The 19,149-nt window shown below is 35.8% G+C and overlaps 1 protein-coding gene across 1 annotated transcript in view; it reads left to right on the top strand.

Annotated features, from left to right (window-relative positions):
• Positions 1-19,149, top strand: part of LOC103016570 (peroxisomal multifunctional enzyme type 2-like) — a 56,030-nt gene that overhangs the window by 1,094 nt on the left and 35,787 nt on the right. The window contains exons 2-9 of the mRNA XM_057539421.1: positions 970-1,029; positions 2,308-2,329; positions 2,430-2,476; positions 3,946-4,030; positions 5,115-5,302; positions 11,772-11,863; positions 14,474-14,498; positions 16,085-16,213. Coding sequence (XP_057395404.1) covers positions 970-1,029; positions 2,308-2,329; positions 2,430-2,476; positions 3,946-4,030; positions 5,115-5,302; positions 11,772-11,863; positions 14,474-14,498; positions 16,085-16,213 — 648 coding nt within the window. The remainder of the gene's footprint in view (positions 1-969; positions 1,030-2,307; positions 2,330-2,429; positions 2,477-3,945; positions 4,031-5,114; positions 5,303-11,771; positions 11,864-14,473; positions 14,499-16,084; positions 16,214-19,149) is intronic.

Genomic DNA, 19,149 nt, shown 5'->3' with positions numbered 1-19,149 from the left:
AAAGAATTAGAGACTTACCATTGGAAGGTCTGGGCAGGTGCATGTCAGGGAAACTGTCGATGACCATCGCAGCTTGTGGCAGGTGGTTTTCAAGAGCTCACCTGGATGTGCTGTCAGTCTCACATCTGCCGCCTGCTCACAAGATTGCCTGCGTTTACAGTCTCTTCCTACTTTTCCTCCCTTTAAGCGAGTATTTCTTTTTGGCAGATCTAACCCAGGAGCTTATGGGTCCCAGGGAAGGGACCTGGCTCCCGCTGTGATTGCAGAGGAAGTAGAAAGAGGCAATGGTGATGTTGAGTTGACAGCTGACCATTTGACACACAGCTCTGGGGATATGAGCCCTTCTCCTGGGCTGATTAGCAGAAAATCACAAATCCGTAATATTTCATTGAGCTTTTCTTTTTGTAGTTAGTATTACAAAAACAGTAGGTTTGTTTTCCAAATGTAGTGATACAGAATTGAACATGCTTTTTCAAATTAAACACGCTTCTCCTTCCCTCCCTCTGAAAGTCTCATTTGCATCCTTAAGGGGAAGTGCTTATGTGGCTATTTAAAATTCAACAGAAATGAAATAAAATAGATTATTCCATTTGTCGTACTAGCCACACTTCAGGAGCCACATGTGGTTTGTGGTTACCATGTTAGTGCAGAAATAGAGCATTTCCATCCTCACAGAAAGTTCTGTTGGACCATGGTGTCTTGGATATTATTTGTCAAATACTTCTCATTTACCCCCTCTCTCTTTTTTTTTTTTTGGTAGGTTAAAGGATTGCCTTAGGGACTAAATTTCTTTTGTAACATGTATCATTTATATTTTAGTTTGTTACGTGCCTGCAATATAAATGTATTTTCCTGGGAAATGAGTTCTGTTGAATGAATAGTATCTGTCATGTGCTCTGAGCCACAGAATTTAGAAGTCCTTTGTAAGGGATATTACTGAAGTTTTGTCCTAATTTCCCTTTCCCTCAGATTCAGTGGACGCAGGAGAGAAGGTTGTGAAGACAGCACTGGATGCTTTTGGAAGAATAGGTAATGTTTCTTTGCATTTATGGTACTAACAGAGTAGCTTCTACCTTTCTAATGAAATATTTTTTATTTCACTTTTGTTTATTAAAAACTCTTTTTTGGTAATCAAATTTTTAGATTTGTTTTAAATTTTAATTTTTTTACATACCCTAATCTTATTCCACAAAGGGCTTGAGGTGACAGTTTTTATGCATGTATGTGTTGAGTTTGTTTTATATTTTTTTGTACTTTAAGAGCCTTTAAAAAAACTTGTAAGTATTCTCTAAGTTTCCTTTTTATAATAATTTAATCATACCCCAAATATATTTAGAAAATAAAAAATAAATCAGTATTTTGGCAATAGAGGACCCAGTGGAATATTTTAGATAATTATAATGATTCAGATTAAAATGATTCAGTATCTTGCAAATTAATTAAGATGAATTATATAAAATAAAAATCTTCATTTTTAAGAAGCATTTCAAGCATTTCAAATATATTGTTTAATTTTCCTGACTTAGTCCCATACATTGTTAGTAAAAGGTTATTGAATTACTAGAGGGAAACTACTGCAGATAAGCCCAACGTGTTTATAATCTGAAAAATGTTAATTTTTGTAGTTTGAATGTGTTTCCCCCCCCTTTTTTTGGTCTAGCATATATATTTTTCTAGCTATATTTGGTTGAGCTTGTGAGAGACATGTTCACATAGTGTCTGACACAGGGATAGAGACCACAAAGTTCTGAAGTCATAAGGTGAAAATAGCCACAAGATGGTGGTTGAACCTTAAGAAACAATCCCTTTTATTTTATAGTGAGAATGCAATTATGTATGAAGACAGGCCATCAGTTTCTGACTCTAATGGTTTCCTTTCTGGGCTTTTGACTTTTGAGTGGCAAGGAAAAATCTTTTAAACTTTTAACTTTCCCTGTGAATTTTGAAGTTAATTGAGGGATGGTTTACGATTACCACTGAATTCTAAGAACCTAAGAGTTGTGTGACTGCTAATTCTGTAAATAAGCTCACAGAAATTTGGCAGGAGGTAGAGGTGGAAACATTTAGGTATGTAGACTTGAGAGGAAAGCACTGCTATAATGGGGTACTTATTGTGCTTTTGTGAATCCGATTTTTTTTTTACTATAGGTATAAAATTGTGTTCTGCTAGCACTTGTTACCTATTATATCTACTTTTCCATGGGCAGGGGGGAGGCAGGGAACGCTTTTGAAAGAAATGTGTTGTAAGCAAAGGCAAATTAATATGCTTGCTTTTATATTTGTGACTTGAATATTTTTATATTGTAGATGTTGTGATCAAAAATGCTGGGTGAGTATTTCTTTTTAAATTTCCAATAAAGTAATGTACATGCAAACTTTTTTTAAGTGTTGACTTTCTCTTCTCAACATATATAATATCAGTTTTTTAGAATTTTGAGGGACCGTTCCTTTGGTAGAATAAGTGATGAAGACTGGGGTAAGTTATTTTAAATATACGTTCTCTGGAACATACTTATCCATTTAGCCTTCTAATATTTGATACATTTCCACACTTAAGGAAAAACTTGCTTCTACCTATTTTTGCTTCTGCTAATATAACTGATGATGAGTAAGCTTTACAACTGAAAATGAACAGTTGGAAGAAAAGGCTTTTGTGACTTCGTTCGTTTCCCTTTTTCTCTTTGAGAGATTGTCAGCGTTTTCTTGCAGTATTAGTTGTTTCTAACAGCCTTTTGCATGCTTGTCTGGCTGTGTGATTCTTATTTCAAGAGCAAGAGTAGGCTGTGGAAGAGAGTCTGAGGCACTAAAAACGATGGAGATCTGAGAACTGGGTGGGAAAAACCTAGATATAATTTTGAAACTTCTAATAAGTAGGAAAAATTTCCATTAGGAATGTCATGTTGGAAAGATTGAGTTTAGATGATGAACAGTCACAGTTATAAAATTTTTTTATCCTGTTTGCTCTTTTTTGCCCTTACTTTCATTGGCTATCAGAACTAAAACAAGCATTGGTGGCTGCGACGGTGGCAGGCATGGTAACTGAGATGAATTACATCATTGTTTATAGAGTGTGTTTCTGGGAAATATTGCCAGAAGTTCTTTTGGAAGAAGGAAGATATCTTTCTGACTTAGAATTAAGCAAAGACGGCTTTTAGCTTCCAATTCCCTTGTAATAACTGGAGAAAAAAAGGAGCTGAGAAAGATAGAATTTGTTGGCAGAGGGGACTTAAGTCGGTGCTTTGCTTTGAGCTCTGATGGGGCTGGAGTGTGTCCTCTTCTGGTTTCATCAGAGTAAGATTAAATCTGGAATTGTTTGTTTATCTGCATCATCCTCCAAGTTGTCTGTTCATTAGATTGACATTTCAGAAAGCAGGCTTCTCTGTCTCTCTTTTTCCCTCTTTCCCTCCCCCTCTTTCCTACACCTCCACGCCCCGACCCCCAGCTCTCTCTAACTCATTTGCAAATCCTGTTAAAAATAGGGATTTAGGGATATACTGAACATTTTATAAACATTTCTTGATGAAGAACTGAGTGGTTTTTGATTATGCTTTAACTAACGTTTGTGTTGAGTCCCAATTATGTATGTAAAATTCTTGGTTATTTGTATTATGAATTTTTATATAAAATAGGCAAAAATTAAAGATGGCATTGCACTTAGATATGCATAGGCATCGTATTTAGGTGGCATTATATTTGTGATAAAGTTAGATATATTAGATAATAATCTAATCATAAATTATCGGCAAAATAGGTATGAATTATTGATTGGTTATGTAACTGGAACTAAAGCAGAAATGATTACTCAGAGTGCAATGTGACAATAGCTGATTTTGAATGCTAGGTATAAAATGAACATCTTTGTATAAGTAAGTCTTTGCTTATGTTGATTCTGAGATAGGTCTGTCTAAATTTGACAATATTCATGATAAAAATGTCTTGTTTTAGATATCATCCAGAGAGTTCATTTGCGGGGCTCATCCCTGGTGACCCGGGCAGCGTGGGATCACATGAAGAAACAGAAATTTGGAAGGTAGAGTTGTATGTGGCTGTCAAGGGGGTTTGGAGATGCCGTGTGTGGGTTCTTATGTCCAGAGGAAAAGAATTGCTTTGACGTTGAAAAATACACCTTCAGATATGCACAGGCTTTTTAAACGTAGTTTTGGAAGATGCCTCCCCGTTACATTGGTGTCAGTCATAGATTAGCGAGGTGGACAACTTAGTATTTCTTTTCACCTCCTACTTTTCATTATTAATGATTCTCCTGCTATTCTCTGATATTTTAGCAGTACAAACATTGAGGATTCAGCAGTACTTTATTCTCTAACCAAAATATCATTTTTTGTGCCCAGTGACCAACTGGGGAGAGATGAGTGGCTGTTTTCTACTGGCTAACACTGGTCAGACATGAGTTAGTCTTTGTAAACTAGGAACGGTAAGACTCTTATAGTTGCGTCTGTGTGACTCAGACGTGGCAGACCTAGTAAGTGGCCCCATGCTCTCTAACATAAAAGTTATTCCTGTTAACTCAGGGTTCACACACATCTACTAGAAGTAAATTGCGTGTGATATCTGTTCTTATTGGAGAGTTCTAGTATATCTTGATACTAGCAGTTTCTGAAAGTCAATGATAGGATTTACTTGTTCTACTAAGTAGAGTAAGTGAGATTAGGTCAGATTATGAGATGGTATTATTTAATATGAGGCATTTAATATTATCCAGAAAGGGAAAGGAGCAAAGTTCTGAGGACTAAAGAATTAGAACTTCATGATCTAATATTTCTTACTAAAATTTTAACTTGTAAATTGGCAGTTTATTTTATGTTTATAAATACTTATTGTTTTCAGTACATAATGAATATACATTCTTACACTTGAATTCATTTGATCCTGACCAGGGATTCTTTCTAAAACAATAAAATCTCACAGTTGAATTTTGAGAGATTACTTTTATTATTTATATTAATTTAGATATATGAATCATGACTTTAAGAACCTAATGGCAGTATACAGAGTTGCTTTTGACAGGTATAATAGTAATGAAAAAAAAATGCTTAGAGTTGCAACATTATCAAAATATAGAAAAGTTGATGTTGAGAGATTGATTTTCCTTTTAGGATCATCATGACTTCATCGGCTTCAGGAATATATGGCAACTTTGGCCAGGCAAATTATTGTGCTGCAAAGCTGGATCTTCTGGGCCTTTCAAATTGTCTTGCAGTTGAAGGCGAGAAAAGCAACATTCATTGTAACACTATTGCCCCTACTGCTGGATCACGGTTGACCCAGAACATTTTGCCTGATGGTAAGTAGTTTAGTTTTTTTTTAATGCTGTTCCTCACATACCTGTGTGGCGTGAGCTTTGTAAAAGTATTTAATTTTTTGAGTAGCTAAAAAAATTTCCTTACAATTTAAAAAAGCATAATGTGTAGTTTATGTTCATTATAGAAAATTTAGGAAAGCACAAACAAACAAAATGTGACCCATAATTCTACCACACTGAGCTAAACTTTTTCTCTTTGTGTAGGTAGACATACATACATTTTTTCTTTACAGAATGAGGTAATACCATTCTTACTGGTTTATAATAATAATTATTTAAAACAATTAATAGATTGTTTTTTAGGGCAGTTTTAGGTTTATAGAAGAATTGAGCAGGTAGTAAAGAGAGTGCCCATATACTCCTCCTCCCACACAGTTTTACATCAGTGTGCTACATTTATTACAGTTGATGAACCAGTATTGATCAATGTTTATTTATTTATTTATTTATTTATTTGGCTGCATCGGGTCGTTGAGGCATGTGGGATCTTTCGTTGTGGTGCGTGGGCTTTTCTCAAGTTGTGGCACGTGGGTGTTCTCTCTCTAGTTGCGGCGCATGGGCTTCAGGGTGCGTGGGCTCTATATTTTGTGGCACGCTGGCTCTCTTGTTGAGGCACGTGAGCTCGGTAGTTGTGGCATCCGGGCTTAGTTGACCCTCGGCATGTGGGATCGTAGTTCCCTGACCAGGGATCGAACCTGCATCCCTGCATTGGAAGGCAGATTCTTTATCACTGGACCACCAGAGAAGTCCCTGATTGATTATCATTAACTATAGTTAATAGTTTACTTTAGGGCTCACTCTTTAGGTTGTATGATTTTATGCGTTTTCACAAATGCATGATGTTACGTACCCACGATTCTAGATCATACAGAATGGTTTCACTCTAAAAATCCCCTGTGTTCCATCTCTTCATCCTCTCCTCTTTTTCCCAAATGACTGGGAGGATTGAAGCTCATTTCTTTTTATCACTACATAATATTACATGGTATGTAGGTGCCACAATTTGTTTTTTCATTCACCTATCGTGGAACATTTTGATTGTTTCCAGTTTTTGACAGTTGTGAGTGAAGCTGCTATAAACATTCATGTGCAGGTTTTTGTGTGGACGTAAGTTTTCAACTCATTTGGGTAAATATTAAAGAGGATAATTGCTGGATTGTATGGTAAGAGTGTCTTTAGCTTTGTAAAAATTTCCAAACTGTCTTCAAAAATGGCTCTATCGTTTTTCATTCCTACTAGCAGTGAGTGAGAGTTCTTGTTGCTCCACATCTTTGCCAGCATTTATTATTGTTTATCTTTTGCATTTTAGTTCTTTTAATAGGTGTGTAGGGTATTTCATTGTTTTAATTTGCAGTTCCCTAATGACTTATGATGTTGTGCAGTTTTTTCCTGTGCTTATTTGCCATTTATTTGTCTTCCTTGGTGATGTGTCTGTTCTTATTTTTTGCTTATTTTTAAATTGGGTTCTTTGTTTTCTTCTTCTTTTTTGGGGGGGGGTTCTTTGTTTTCTTGTTGTTGAGTTTTAAGAATTCCATGAGGGCTTCCCTGGTGGCGCAGTGGTTGAGAATCTGCCTGCTAATGCAGGGGACACGGGTTCGAGCCCTGGTCTGGGAGGATCCCACATGCCGCGGAGCGGCTGGGCCCGTGAGCCACAACTGCTGAGCCTGAGCGTCTGGAGCCTCTGCTCCGCAACAAGAGAGGCCGCGATAGTGACAGGCCCGCGCGCCGCGATGAAGAGTGGCCCCCACTCGCCGCAACTGGAGAAAGCCCTCACACAAAAACGAAGACCCAACACAGCCAAAAATAAACATAGTAAATAAATAATAAATAAAAATTAAAAAAAAAAAAAAAAAGGATTCCATGAATATTTTGGAAACAAGTTCTTTATCAGATATGTGTTTTGCAAATATTTTTTCCCAGTCTTTAGCTTGTTTTTTTGTTCTCTTTCGTCTCTTTCACTTTTGAAGGATAATTTCACCGGGTACAGAATTCTGGGTTGGTAATTTTTTTCTTTCAGCACCTGAAATCTTTCACTCCACTCTTCTTTTGCTTACATGGTTTCTGAAGGAAAGTCTGACATAATTCTTTCCTTGTTTCTTTATGCATAAGGTATTTTTTCCCCTCTGTGTTCCTCCAAGGTTTTCTCCTTGTTTTTTCCACAGTTTGAATATAGTATGCATAATAATAGGTGTAGATTTTTGGCAATATTCTACTTGATGTCTTCTGAGCTTCCTGGATCTGCGGTTGGTATCTGTGATTAACTTTGGAAAATTCTCAGCCATCACTGCTTAAAATATTTCTTCTGTTGTTTTCTTTTTTTCTTCTACTTCTGGTATTCCCATTATGTGCCTGTTCTATCTTTTTATTTTAATTAATTAATCGATTAATTTATTTGGTTGGGCCGGGTCTTAGTTGCAGCAGGTGGGCCCATTTAGTTGCAGCTCGCAGGCTCCTTAGTTGTGGCTCGCAAGCTCCTTAGTTGCAGCACGTGGGCTCCTTAGTTGTGGCATGCAAACTCTTAGTTGTGGCATGCAAACTCTTAGTTGCGGGATCTAGTTCCCTGGCCAGGGATTGAACCCGGGCCTCCTGCATTGGGAGCGTGGAGTCTTAACCGCTGCGCCACCAGGGAAGTCTCAATGTATCTTTTGTAATTATACCACAGTTCTTGGATATTCTATTCCCTTTTATTTTTTTGTCCTTTTTTCTCTTTGCATTTCATTTCAGTTTGGGAAGTTTCTGTTGACATATATTCAAATCAAGCTTACTGATTTTTCATTTCAAAATGTTATATTGTTTTTGTTTTTTAGCATTTCCTTTTGATTTTTTTAGCATTTCCTTCTGTCTGCTTACAGTAGTCATCTGTTCTTGTAAGTTGTCCACTTTTCTCCATTAGAGCCCTTAGCATGTTAATCACAGTTATTTTAAACTCCTAGTTTGAAAATTCCAAAATCTCTGCTATATTTCAAGCTGGTTCTGAGGCTTGCTTTGTCTCCTCAGCCTGTACTTTTCTTGTCTTTTAGCATGCCTTGAAATTTTTGTTGAAAACTGAACATGATGTATTGGGGTAGTAGAAAGTGTGGTATACAGAGCTTTATTGTGAGGTTTCATGTTTATCTGGCTAGGAGTTAGGTTGCGTTCATTGGTTGCTGTAGCTGTTGGTGTCAGAGGCTACATTTTCCTCTTTGTCGTTGTTTTTGTGTCCCCTGTTGTCTTTGGGTTTCCCTAGGTACTCTTTGTGTTTGCAGCTCTCTCAGTTGTAATCCACTGTTGTTATACTGGAGGCCTGTTGAAGTGGCTGTAAATTATGGCGAGGGGAAGTGTTCTATAATCTTATGATTAAATCCGCAAGTTTTTTAGCAGGTCAAAGTCTCTGGACTCTGAGCTTCAGTAGAGTTTTTTAGCCTTTTTTTTTTTTCTCCCCTTATTTGAGACAGGAAGGCTAGAGGGGTTCCACTAGTCTAATTGCTCTTCCCTTAGGTCAAATAAGGCTCTGGTAGCTTCCCTTGAGGATAGGCCTTTGTTAAGGAGAACAGAATGCTCTGGGCATATTTCAAAATGATTTTGTCTTATTGATTTATTTATTTTGTTACCCTCTCCCTTTTTCTCTGTAACATTTCAAAGCAAATCTTAGATGTTGCATTTCACCTAATAAATACTTGGAAATGTGTCTCTAACAGATATGGACATTATAACCACAATACCAATATCACACCAAATAAAATAATTCATTACCATTGTCTAATACCAAATTTATATGAAAACTTCCTCGTTATCTAAAAAATATCGTTTTAGAGTTAGTTTATTCCACAATGATCTAAACAAGGTTCACAGTCGTTTTGTTACTGTATCTCTTAAGTTTTATTTAACATATGATAGTTCATTCTCCTTTTTGAAAAAGTGCCAATTATTTGTTGAAGAAACTGCGAGTTCATTTGTCCTGAAGACTATTCCTCATTCTTGATTTGGATTGCCTTTGCACTTTTGTGGAAAATCAGTTGACCACGTAGGTATGTGTGGGTCTATTTCTGGATTGTCTGTTCTGTTGTATTGATCTCTGGGCCTGTCCTTTTACCAATACCATGATGTTTTGATTACTGTAGTTTTATAGTAAGTCTTGAAATCAGGTAATGTGAGTCTTCCAACTTTGTTCTTTGAAAACATGAAATATAAAGTTTTAAATTTAAAAATTTAAATGTATGATTGAGAGCCAATGCTTATTTATTTAGTTATATAAGAAATAGAATACTTGACTGGTGGAAAACTGTATGGTTTTTGATACTCCTGGTTTTAACATATTTCTAAAAAGAAAATATCTATAATACTTTAAAAGTAGTTTCTGTGAAACAGTACAAAACAATTGATGAGTGAAATTACTTTAGAATTAGCTGCTTCATGGCATACAAATGCTTATTCACAATACCATTTTACTTTCCACGTTTGAGCTAACATTCATTTTAGAACTTGGGATTTGTAATACCAAGTATGTACTTGCTAGCTTTTCCTAAGAGCTGTGCCTAACCAGTTTGCTTTAGTGTAGAACAGCTATTTGTACCTGAGATCTAATTTTTCTTTTCCTTTTCTTTTGTCAACAGGGCCATTTAAAAAAGTCCCTTATTTTAAAAACTCTTTATACTCTCATATCTTATTGAAGGAATTCTTGTTAAAGAACTGGATTATTTAAGTATAATGCTACATATATGCACAACAGTGTAGGTTACTGGCAAGAAGTAAAGCATCAAAATGTAATGCATAGTCATGAACTCACTGCTCAACCCAAGAATTGGAACATTACTTGCATCTAACTTTATACCTTCTATTCTGTTCCTCTGCTTCATGCCAAGAGATAACCACTATTTAGAATTTTATGCGTATCATTTCTGTGCTAGACTCCTACCTTAGTCACTTTTTGCCATTGGCTGTAGACTTTCTTGGGGAAGCAGCAAGTTTCCAAGAAAATATTGAAAACTTGAGCTTTTAAATTTGCTTTCCTTTGGGAATGTAGCTTCCATTAATTTTGACCTCTAGAGATGTTAGGTCACTGTTTAACGTAGTATCTTTTATGCCCACCAAACCCTAGTGAAAGATGTTTGGAGAATAAGATCTACTTTAGACAAATAATTTAATCTTTCTGGACCTGCTTTCTCTTCTGTAAAGGAAGAGAGTTGTTACAGATCATTTTTAAAAGCCCTTCAGATTCTGAATTCCTGTTATTTTAAATTTTGGTATTTATTACTTTTTTATAGTTTAGAAAAAGCCGAAAATTTATTTTGCCTCAGCGTTTTTCATCTTTTCCTCTGAAATATTAACTTACAGGCTGTCAAAGGAATTATTTGTTAAAGAACCAGGTGTTATGAGTAATGTGGGGAGATATTTGCAATTTCATTTCCCCCTTTGAAATATATTTGAAAAATGGAAAGTCATGTATGTGACTTACATGTTTCTTACATGAAATGAAACATAATCTTAGGATGAATACCCATGAACTAACTTCCCAAGCTGTATTAGTTATTTACTGCTGTGTAATAAATTACTTCAAATTTTGTGGATTAAAACAACAAGTATATATTATCTCACAGTTTCTGGGGTCAGGAATACTGTAAAGTGAAAGGTTCTTAGAGCTGCTCTTTAATTTACAGGAACTGTAAATGTCATCGTTGTCACTTTAAAATATAAAACTGTATTTTGTCCCTTCACAGTTAAAATTTACATTTATTTGATTCTTTAAAGATTATAAGATGTATTTACAAATCGTGTCTCCTTTGAGCCTTGCAACAACTTAGTAGAATAGGCAGGTAACGCATTTTAATTACCATCTTACAGATGCAGACACACGTCCAAGAGAGTTGAGTGCTGTGCTCAATGCCCTAAATTGCCTACATGGCAGGGCCAGCAGTAAAATCTAGGTGTTCATGCTCCTTGTGTAGTACCTTTCTGCTCTGTTAAGTTGCTCACAGAAGGTATGCAGCAGGAAAATATTTCTTAACACTTTGTGACTCATCAGTAACGGTTGCAAGGTCCATTTTCCATCATCTTACTGCCATTACAGTTGTCAAGGCTGTTTTGTAGTTTTCTAGCTTCTGGGAGAGCAAAATAGTTTTGGGAATGAATGGTACCTAAGTTCATTATGCTATGTATGCCTTTGCTCACCAGTCTTTGCCAAGGCAGCTTTAACTTGTCTTCTAAACAGTATGTTACCCATCTTGGAAAGGTATATCTGATGCCTTGTATGTTAGAAGCCTGAATATATCCATTGGGATGAAAAGATTCTTCTAAAAGCCTTGGATGTTAATACTAATTATTTATGTATATCTAATTTTTTTCTTATTTATTTAAAAAGTCTCTGAACCTATAATTTTATAAGTGAGGAATTTTCAGAAAGTAAAATGATTGATTGAATATGTATATATTCTTATTGATAGATTTTTTTTCTTTTTTTGGCTATTTATTTCAGATCTTCTGGAAGCTCTGAAGCCAGATTACGTGGCACCCCTGGTCCTCTGGCTTTGCCATGAGAGTTGTGAGGAAAATGGTGGCTTGTTTGAGGTATTCTGCACCTTTGCACGTTCTCCCAAAGCAATATTTGTGTAATTAAATATAAAAACTGATTCAAAAATTAGTATTTTCCAGTTGTTCACATTTGTAAAAATCTGCATCAGTTGATATCACTTGTATATTTTTTAATATTATGTATATGTTATAATTAAGGAACAAGTATGACTAATGTCCTTTTTTGAGAAAGTAACAGCAACTTTGTAAATTGTTCTTCCCTAGTCCTTCATTTCTGATATTCTTGTCAAATGAAAATGTGACTGGCTGGTTTGATGTGTTTAGTCAGATACAGAAAGTCTCATTTGGTTAGAGATGCTGAGTAGTAAAGTGAAGGGACAGAGGTGGTGGTTTAAAGTCAGCCAGGCCAGGTTTTGATTTCTTGCTCTGGTAATTGCTGGCTCGCTGGAATATTGTACAGATTAACCTCCCTGAGTTTTAGTTTTCTTGGGGTTTTGTTGTGAGAACTGGAGATCATATTTTTAAACTCTTAGCATACCTAGCAGTCACCCCTCAATTTTAACTATTATATCAGTATAGCAGGAATTCAGTCTGGGTATGATAGATCAGTAAACACAACTTATTATCTGTATTAACTTTAAAAATAAACTTTGCTATGTTTCCCTATTGCAAAGCTTTACAAGTTTGCTATAAAAATAAAAACCACACATAATCCTACCATCCAGTGAGGTTCAGTTTTCACTCTATAATCAAAGTCCCTTTAGATTTCCTTATGCTGATTTATATATTTTTTGGTCCTCATTTGAGTTTGATCTCTTTTTTCTTTTCTAGCATAAACTGTTATATTTTAGACCACCCTCCTTTATTTGATTCTCTGTGGTAATATAATAATAAACCTGTTGCATGCAGAATACATGACATCCAAAGATATTTCTTGGTAGCAAAATTACCTGGCTCAGTTTGAAGTGAATGATATATTAGCCTGATTTATTTGAATAAAAAGCTGTTTAGTAAATGAAAAACAGTCTACACCTGTCTATGCAGAGATAGGCACCTCTGCTTTCTTAATCACAGTCGTTGATTGTGAATTGTGGAAAATTAGAGGTGGCAAGAACTTTACAACTCTAGATTTACAGAAGAGAAATTTAATAATATCAAGCCATGTGGAGCTCCAAATTTGGTCTGCCTGTCTTTTATCTCATTAAGGAATTAAACAAAAATTCTTTGTCTTTTACATTTATATTTGTTATTAATTCTGTGACCAAAAATAATATATGCTTTTTGTAGAAAACTTCAAATATATAGGGGAGTTTATAGAGGAAAATAAAAATCACCCACATTACCACTATCGAGAGATAACTCCTATTAATATTTTTATGGATATTCTTTTCCAGTCTTTTATTAGATGTGCATTTTACACGAGTAGTCTTTTTATTTTAGGTATACAATTTACACACATACCCAGACATGCACAGATAACTAGGATAATGCTGTAGATGAAGTTTTGTATGTTGTTCTTTTAGTTTACTATATTGTGAACAGTTTTAGTAAGGGACATTTGCTGTGTGAGATTGAGTGCAAAATACAGTAAGAGCGGTGTGTAATATCCTGACTTAAACCTTGAATGTAAATTGACACTTTGTTTGCCAAGTTTTGATAGATATCTAGAGTGGCAGATAGAGATTTTTTGGATCGACTGGAGCTGTCGTTTCTAGCACCTGCGAGGAGTTTGCAGCTTGTTGCTTCACTCCCCAAATATGATAAAAGATGATATTTTTCTTGCCTGTTATCAGTACCACTGCCACTTTAACTACTCTGACAGCATCAAGGCCGATTGTCCTGTTAATATATGTAAAGGAATGAGTGATTAAAAAGCCATACCCTTGAGCGTAGAGCCACTGAGAAGTGTGCTGTCTGCTGGTACAGTTTCTTCTGTTATATGCATGTGGAACACTGTAGTTGTGGTGTTTGAAGATATGACAAACAGATTTTCTTACATCAGACATTTTCTTCTGAGGATTTCCTTGAATGGCTTCTAGAAAAAATACCATCTTTCTGTACGGTGATTAATGTATTTGGTCATTTGCCATATTTCTATATAAAGGTGTTTCATTAAAATGAGTATATGTAGTTCATTAAGTCAAATCCTGGCTTTATTTTTCTTTGCTTTTTATTTTTTTTGATTCATTAAGTCTTTCTAGAAGGACATGTATTTCAAGTGATGTGCTGGGCAAATTTGGTATTTATATTGTTTAACCTTCATGGTTACTTCATGAAGAGTGTATTATTATCCTGATTTTATATAAGGGGAATCTTGAGTTTAGGGAAGTCAAACTATTTGACCAGGAATCAGACAGCTAGTCTGTAGAAGAACTGGTATCGCACCTTGGTTTCTGTGCAAAGTCATGCTTTTCTACTACATGCATTTCTGCTATATTGTGTTGCTTTATTTTTCTACTCTGATAACATGAATAGTGCAAAGTCATGCCGGCCAACGGAGTTTTGTAGAGCTGCATTATTTTCATCCATTGTCATCTAGCATTCTGATACTCGTAAAAAGATAGCTGCCTGTTTTGTTAATTTCATGAAAATTCTATTAGTAATTTCACATTAGATGGTATAACTTCTTCCTCCTCTTTTTGGTAGGTTGGAGCAGGATGGATTGGAAAATGTAAGTCTCTTTTGGTTTTTGGTTTGCCATACATTATTTCCATATCTTTAAACCTGCATATCCAGGTAGAGCTGGGTAAAGACCTTGTCAAATGCCGAACCATTGGATTTAGTGCACGCATAATCAAACTCAAACATTGTAATAGCAACAGGTCTTCTAAAACATGGAAGTTGTCCTGCAGGCCTGTGGTATTTTCAAGGATCTTTTCAGTTTTTTTCCTATTAGCAGTGCTTATTCAATATTTGTCCTGTCCTATTCAGAACTGGCTGTTTTTTCAGACAGCACAGTCTCTCTTTATATTGATGTGTGTCTTCCCATGTCTCCGGCACCCCACATGCTTGTTCAGCAGAGTAGTGAGTGGAAGGGAGGGCGTTTTTTGAAGATGGGAAGAGCTCTGTCCTAGGCAAGTTCTCCAATTCTCTCAGTGATTCTTTTCTTCCTTGGAGCATGAGACATCAGAAGGAGACAGTGGGGAATCACACTGGAGAGCTTTCTAGAAGAGAAATTGCAGCTGATCTATAGAAATTATTCTCCTTCAGCCCAACAGTAAATTCATCTGGCTTAAGTCCTCTTTTCCCCCAGTTCTTAATCCTTGTGAGCTCCAGATTGGATAATTACTTTATGGTGTTTAAAAAAAATTGTGAACATTCCAATATCCCAATTCAAGTTTTCAGTTGGATGCTGGTATCAAAATTAATTGAATTATTTAAAAGGCTGCCATTACTGGATGACATTGTTACAACATATTGTAGAATATTATTAATGACTGTTCTCTAAGTTATGAAGTAACTTATTCAAACATTTTTAAGTGTCTTATGACATCTTTTAAGAAAGGAAGATCAGTTGTTGCAATAAAAGCTGTATATGGGACTTTATCAATAAGAAATCTCTAGAAGCTTCTGTCATTCCCCAGGACAAATCTTCGATTTAGTAATCATCAAAGTCTGACCATTCTGTTTAAATAAGGTTCTGTTTATTCCTCAGGCTTTTTAAAAAAGACACAATGTTAAAAATTATCTTCATGGAACTTATGCAGCAATGATGATTTTTGTGAATCTGGGCAATCTAGTTGACTTCCCATGGACAAGGAGGAAGAGCAAAGGGAGGAAACGGGAGAATTATGTGGGGTTGTCTGATATATTAATTTGATTATCTGGAGTCTTTGGCCTGTTATCACCACTAGTTTTCAGTTTGCTATTCAACAAAGCCCTATTCTGTTCTGTTACCTTAAAGTGTATTATCTAAGTGATCTGTGGTGATGAAGACAGTCTTTTGGTGTGATTATATATAATTTAACTTTCTGATTCAGCATTTCATCTTACCTTTAGTAGTATCTGGCATAGTCAGAGGAGGGAGAGGTTTTCCCTTCAGCTTCAAATATTAGAAAAAGAAATTTGACATCCTAATGGGTTTGTTATTCTTTTAAAAAAACATTTGTAGTAAAAATCTTTAGAAGTTAGAATCTTTTATCCAAATTCCATTTTTCTTGAAGTTAAAAAAAAAAAATTCAGGGGACTCATGAATTCTGCTTTCTGTCTCGCTCTTAAACTGTGTGTTCAGTATCTTAGTTTTGTTTCTATAACCAGTACGATGGGAGCGGACCCTTGGAGCCATTGTAAGACAGAGGACTCAGCCATTGACTCCTGAGGCGGTGAAGGCTAACTGGACGAAGATCTGTGACTTTGATAATGCCACCAAGCCTCAGAGAATTCAAGGTAAAGAGTCCCAAGTCAGTTCAGTCCTGGTTGGAGAATCAGAGGCAACAAAGCATTCTCTTCTCTTATGGAATTGTCTTCTTAATTGTGATAACTTAGATGCTCAAATCATCTAGAGCACATTTTCTGCTCCAGTAGGTATTAGAACTCTCCAATTTAAGGTATGTATGTTACTCCCACTGTCAGTTTTTCAGTTTTCTTATGATCCTGATTTTTTGGTATATGTGTGATTGAGAGGACGGTAGGAGGTGTTTACCCATTTGTGCTCAATGCATCTATTCCCCATCTGGTGGTTGGTTTCAAAGTCTTGCCTTATCTAATCACATGCTCCTTATCTGACCTGATTTTTCCTTATTTTCCCCAAAGTTTAGTTAAGTCTTATATTATTTAGGCTTAGGTCTTTTCTCTCTAGTGAATAGATTTTGCTTTGTTTTAGCACTTTGTCTTTGCTACTGTTTCTCTGCCTTTCTAAGATGCCTCTTATTCCTTTTATCACCTCTGCTAATCTCGGTGCTTCTTTAGAAAAACTCAAGCCCCAGATGTTCAACAAAACTCCCCAGATATTCTGGGCTTCAGAAGATCTCTTTCTTAGCTGAACTCTTACAACTTGAGCGTCTAATCATGACTGCTTTCCACTGCTTTTGTTTCATAAGTGTGTGGTTTCTTAGCTGCATAGTAAGTTCCTTTGGAGGCAGAGAATGTATCTTGTATGTCCTTTTGTATTTGGTGCTAGTATAGTGCTGAACTCATAGAAAGGATTTAGTAAATGCTTGTTACCTTGAATTATTGAATCATCTATGATATGCCACAGGAAGAGATGGCCAATAAAAGTCACATTATTTTTTCTAGTATAACTCACATATGTATATAGTATATGAACTTTAAAGGACCTTTCTGGGAAGGATCATGAATCAGGATTATTTTATAGAAAAATCTGTTTTTCCCTTCCTAGTGTTATATTTAATGTTTGATAGAAGAATATATCTGAAAAATGACTGTTCTTTTTTTTTTTTTAATCCCAATGTTACTTTCCTGTCTGCTGGTACACTCACTGAAATATTCATTGTACTTTTCTCAATCAGAGGATAACATGATTGTTATGTCATTAGCGGTAGCATTTTCTGTATTCTTTTTTTTGATATTTGAGATAAATTTAGTCTCCGAATAGCAGTCACCTATCAATGAAAATTAGGAAAAGGAAAAAGGAAGAAGTGTCTTAAAAACTCTTCTCTGAGGTCAGAATTCCATTTTATTGCCTTAAAAGTATTAGACTAATATAAAGAAAAAGGTAACAATGAACTATATAGTTATAAATGAAAAGATACCCCTAGTATTTGAAGTACAGTTAGAAAAAAAATCTTACACTTTCTGTAGAATCACGACTTTCCAAGCACCCATTTCATCATTCTCATTTTACAGATGATGGAACTAAATCCCAGAAAAGCTGAGTAAGTGGCCCAAGCTTTCTCAGTGTTTGAGCCAAGAGTTAACTCAGGTGGTCTGTCTTTGAGTGCAGTACCGCCGGCCTGTACCGAGGTTACTTTCAGTTAAATAGCCTCCCATCTAGGCAGCAGCCTAAATGGGGTGGTAAGAGGAAGATTGGTAAGCAAGAAACCTACCTCGTGTCACCAGGAATGGCAGAGAGCCCTGGTCACCTCACATTCTGTAGTTTAGTTATAGTTTTTGTCTGAGTTTAGAAGGAGGTTTGTTAGAAAGGTCCCAGAGCTTTTGGAACCTTATGGCATATGTGGATACTCTGTGAATCTCCTTTATTAACCTTTTAGACCCCAGAATAGCAGCTTCTGAATTCTGTCCATAGTCACTGGTCATAATGGTGGTTTTCTCTGGAAGAATTTTCAGTAATATTTTCTGAGCAAGTTACCTGTACAGAGACCTGGGGGGTAATCTTGACATTGTTGCATCCTGGAGGAGGGGTGATGGTGGGGAGAGAAGGAAAATTAGTTGTCCCTCCACCAGATGGAAATTGCACATCTGTGGACAAGGATCCGACTTTACAGAGTTGTAAAAATCACTCAAAGACTGCAAAGCTCAGAGCCTCTTTGGAATCATAACGTGGGGAGAGTATGTTGGAAACACCCAGTTATCTTTGGTCTGTTCAGAGTCTCACGATTTTTTCCTGCAATAGCCTGACATCGTACAGTCAGTTCATGAATGCCAGCGAAGGTTCTGCAGCAGGCTTGCTGGATGTTATAGGAATGATTGTCTAAAGCATTGTAGCTTTTCTTAGTCACGTCTGTAACAAAAGCTTTTTTTTTTTTGGAAATAGCTTACATTTATTTGGATTTCACCAGGAGAATATTAGCTCTTTAGGATATTTGAAAGATGATGCTTTTATGATCTTTATGTAATAGGTTTACCAAAGCACTCTGTCTTATTTAAATTCCAGTGATCCTAAAGAGAAAATTCAGTTCGTTCATCCTTATTTATCCTGAAGTTGATTGACTTGAATCATTCATGATTTAAATTTTATTTCAGTAGAAATGAAATATAGTTCAACTATATAGGAAAAATCTGGAAGTTTGTCCTGTGGGTCACTATTTAAATAGCACTGTAAAATAACTGGCTAGATATTTCACATATGCAAATGCTCTTCCCACACCCTAGTGGGACTGATTTTTCTTTTAATTAATTTTTATTGGAGTATAGTTGATTTACAATGTTGTGTTAGTTCCTGCTGTATAGCAAAGTGAATCCGTTATACGTATACATATATCCACTGTTTTTTAGATTCTTTTCCCATATAGGTCATTATAGAGTATTGAGTAGAGTTCCCTGTGCTCTACAGTAGGTTCTTATTAGTTATCTATTTTATATATAGTAGTGTGTATATGTCAATCCCAGTCTCCCAATTTATCCCTCCGTGTCTCCCTCTCACTTGCTAACCATAAGTATGTTTTCTACATCTATAACTCTGT

The sequence above is a fragment of the Balaenoptera acutorostrata genome, unplaced genomic scaffold (assembly GCF_949987535.1).
Source record: "Balaenoptera acutorostrata unplaced genomic scaffold, mBalAcu1.1 scaffold_583, whole genome shotgun sequence".
Classification (NCBI taxonomy): domain Eukaryota; kingdom Metazoa; phylum Chordata; class Mammalia; order Artiodactyla; family Balaenopteridae; genus Balaenoptera; species Balaenoptera acutorostrata.
This window is presented reverse-complemented; position numbering and strand designations above follow the sequence as displayed.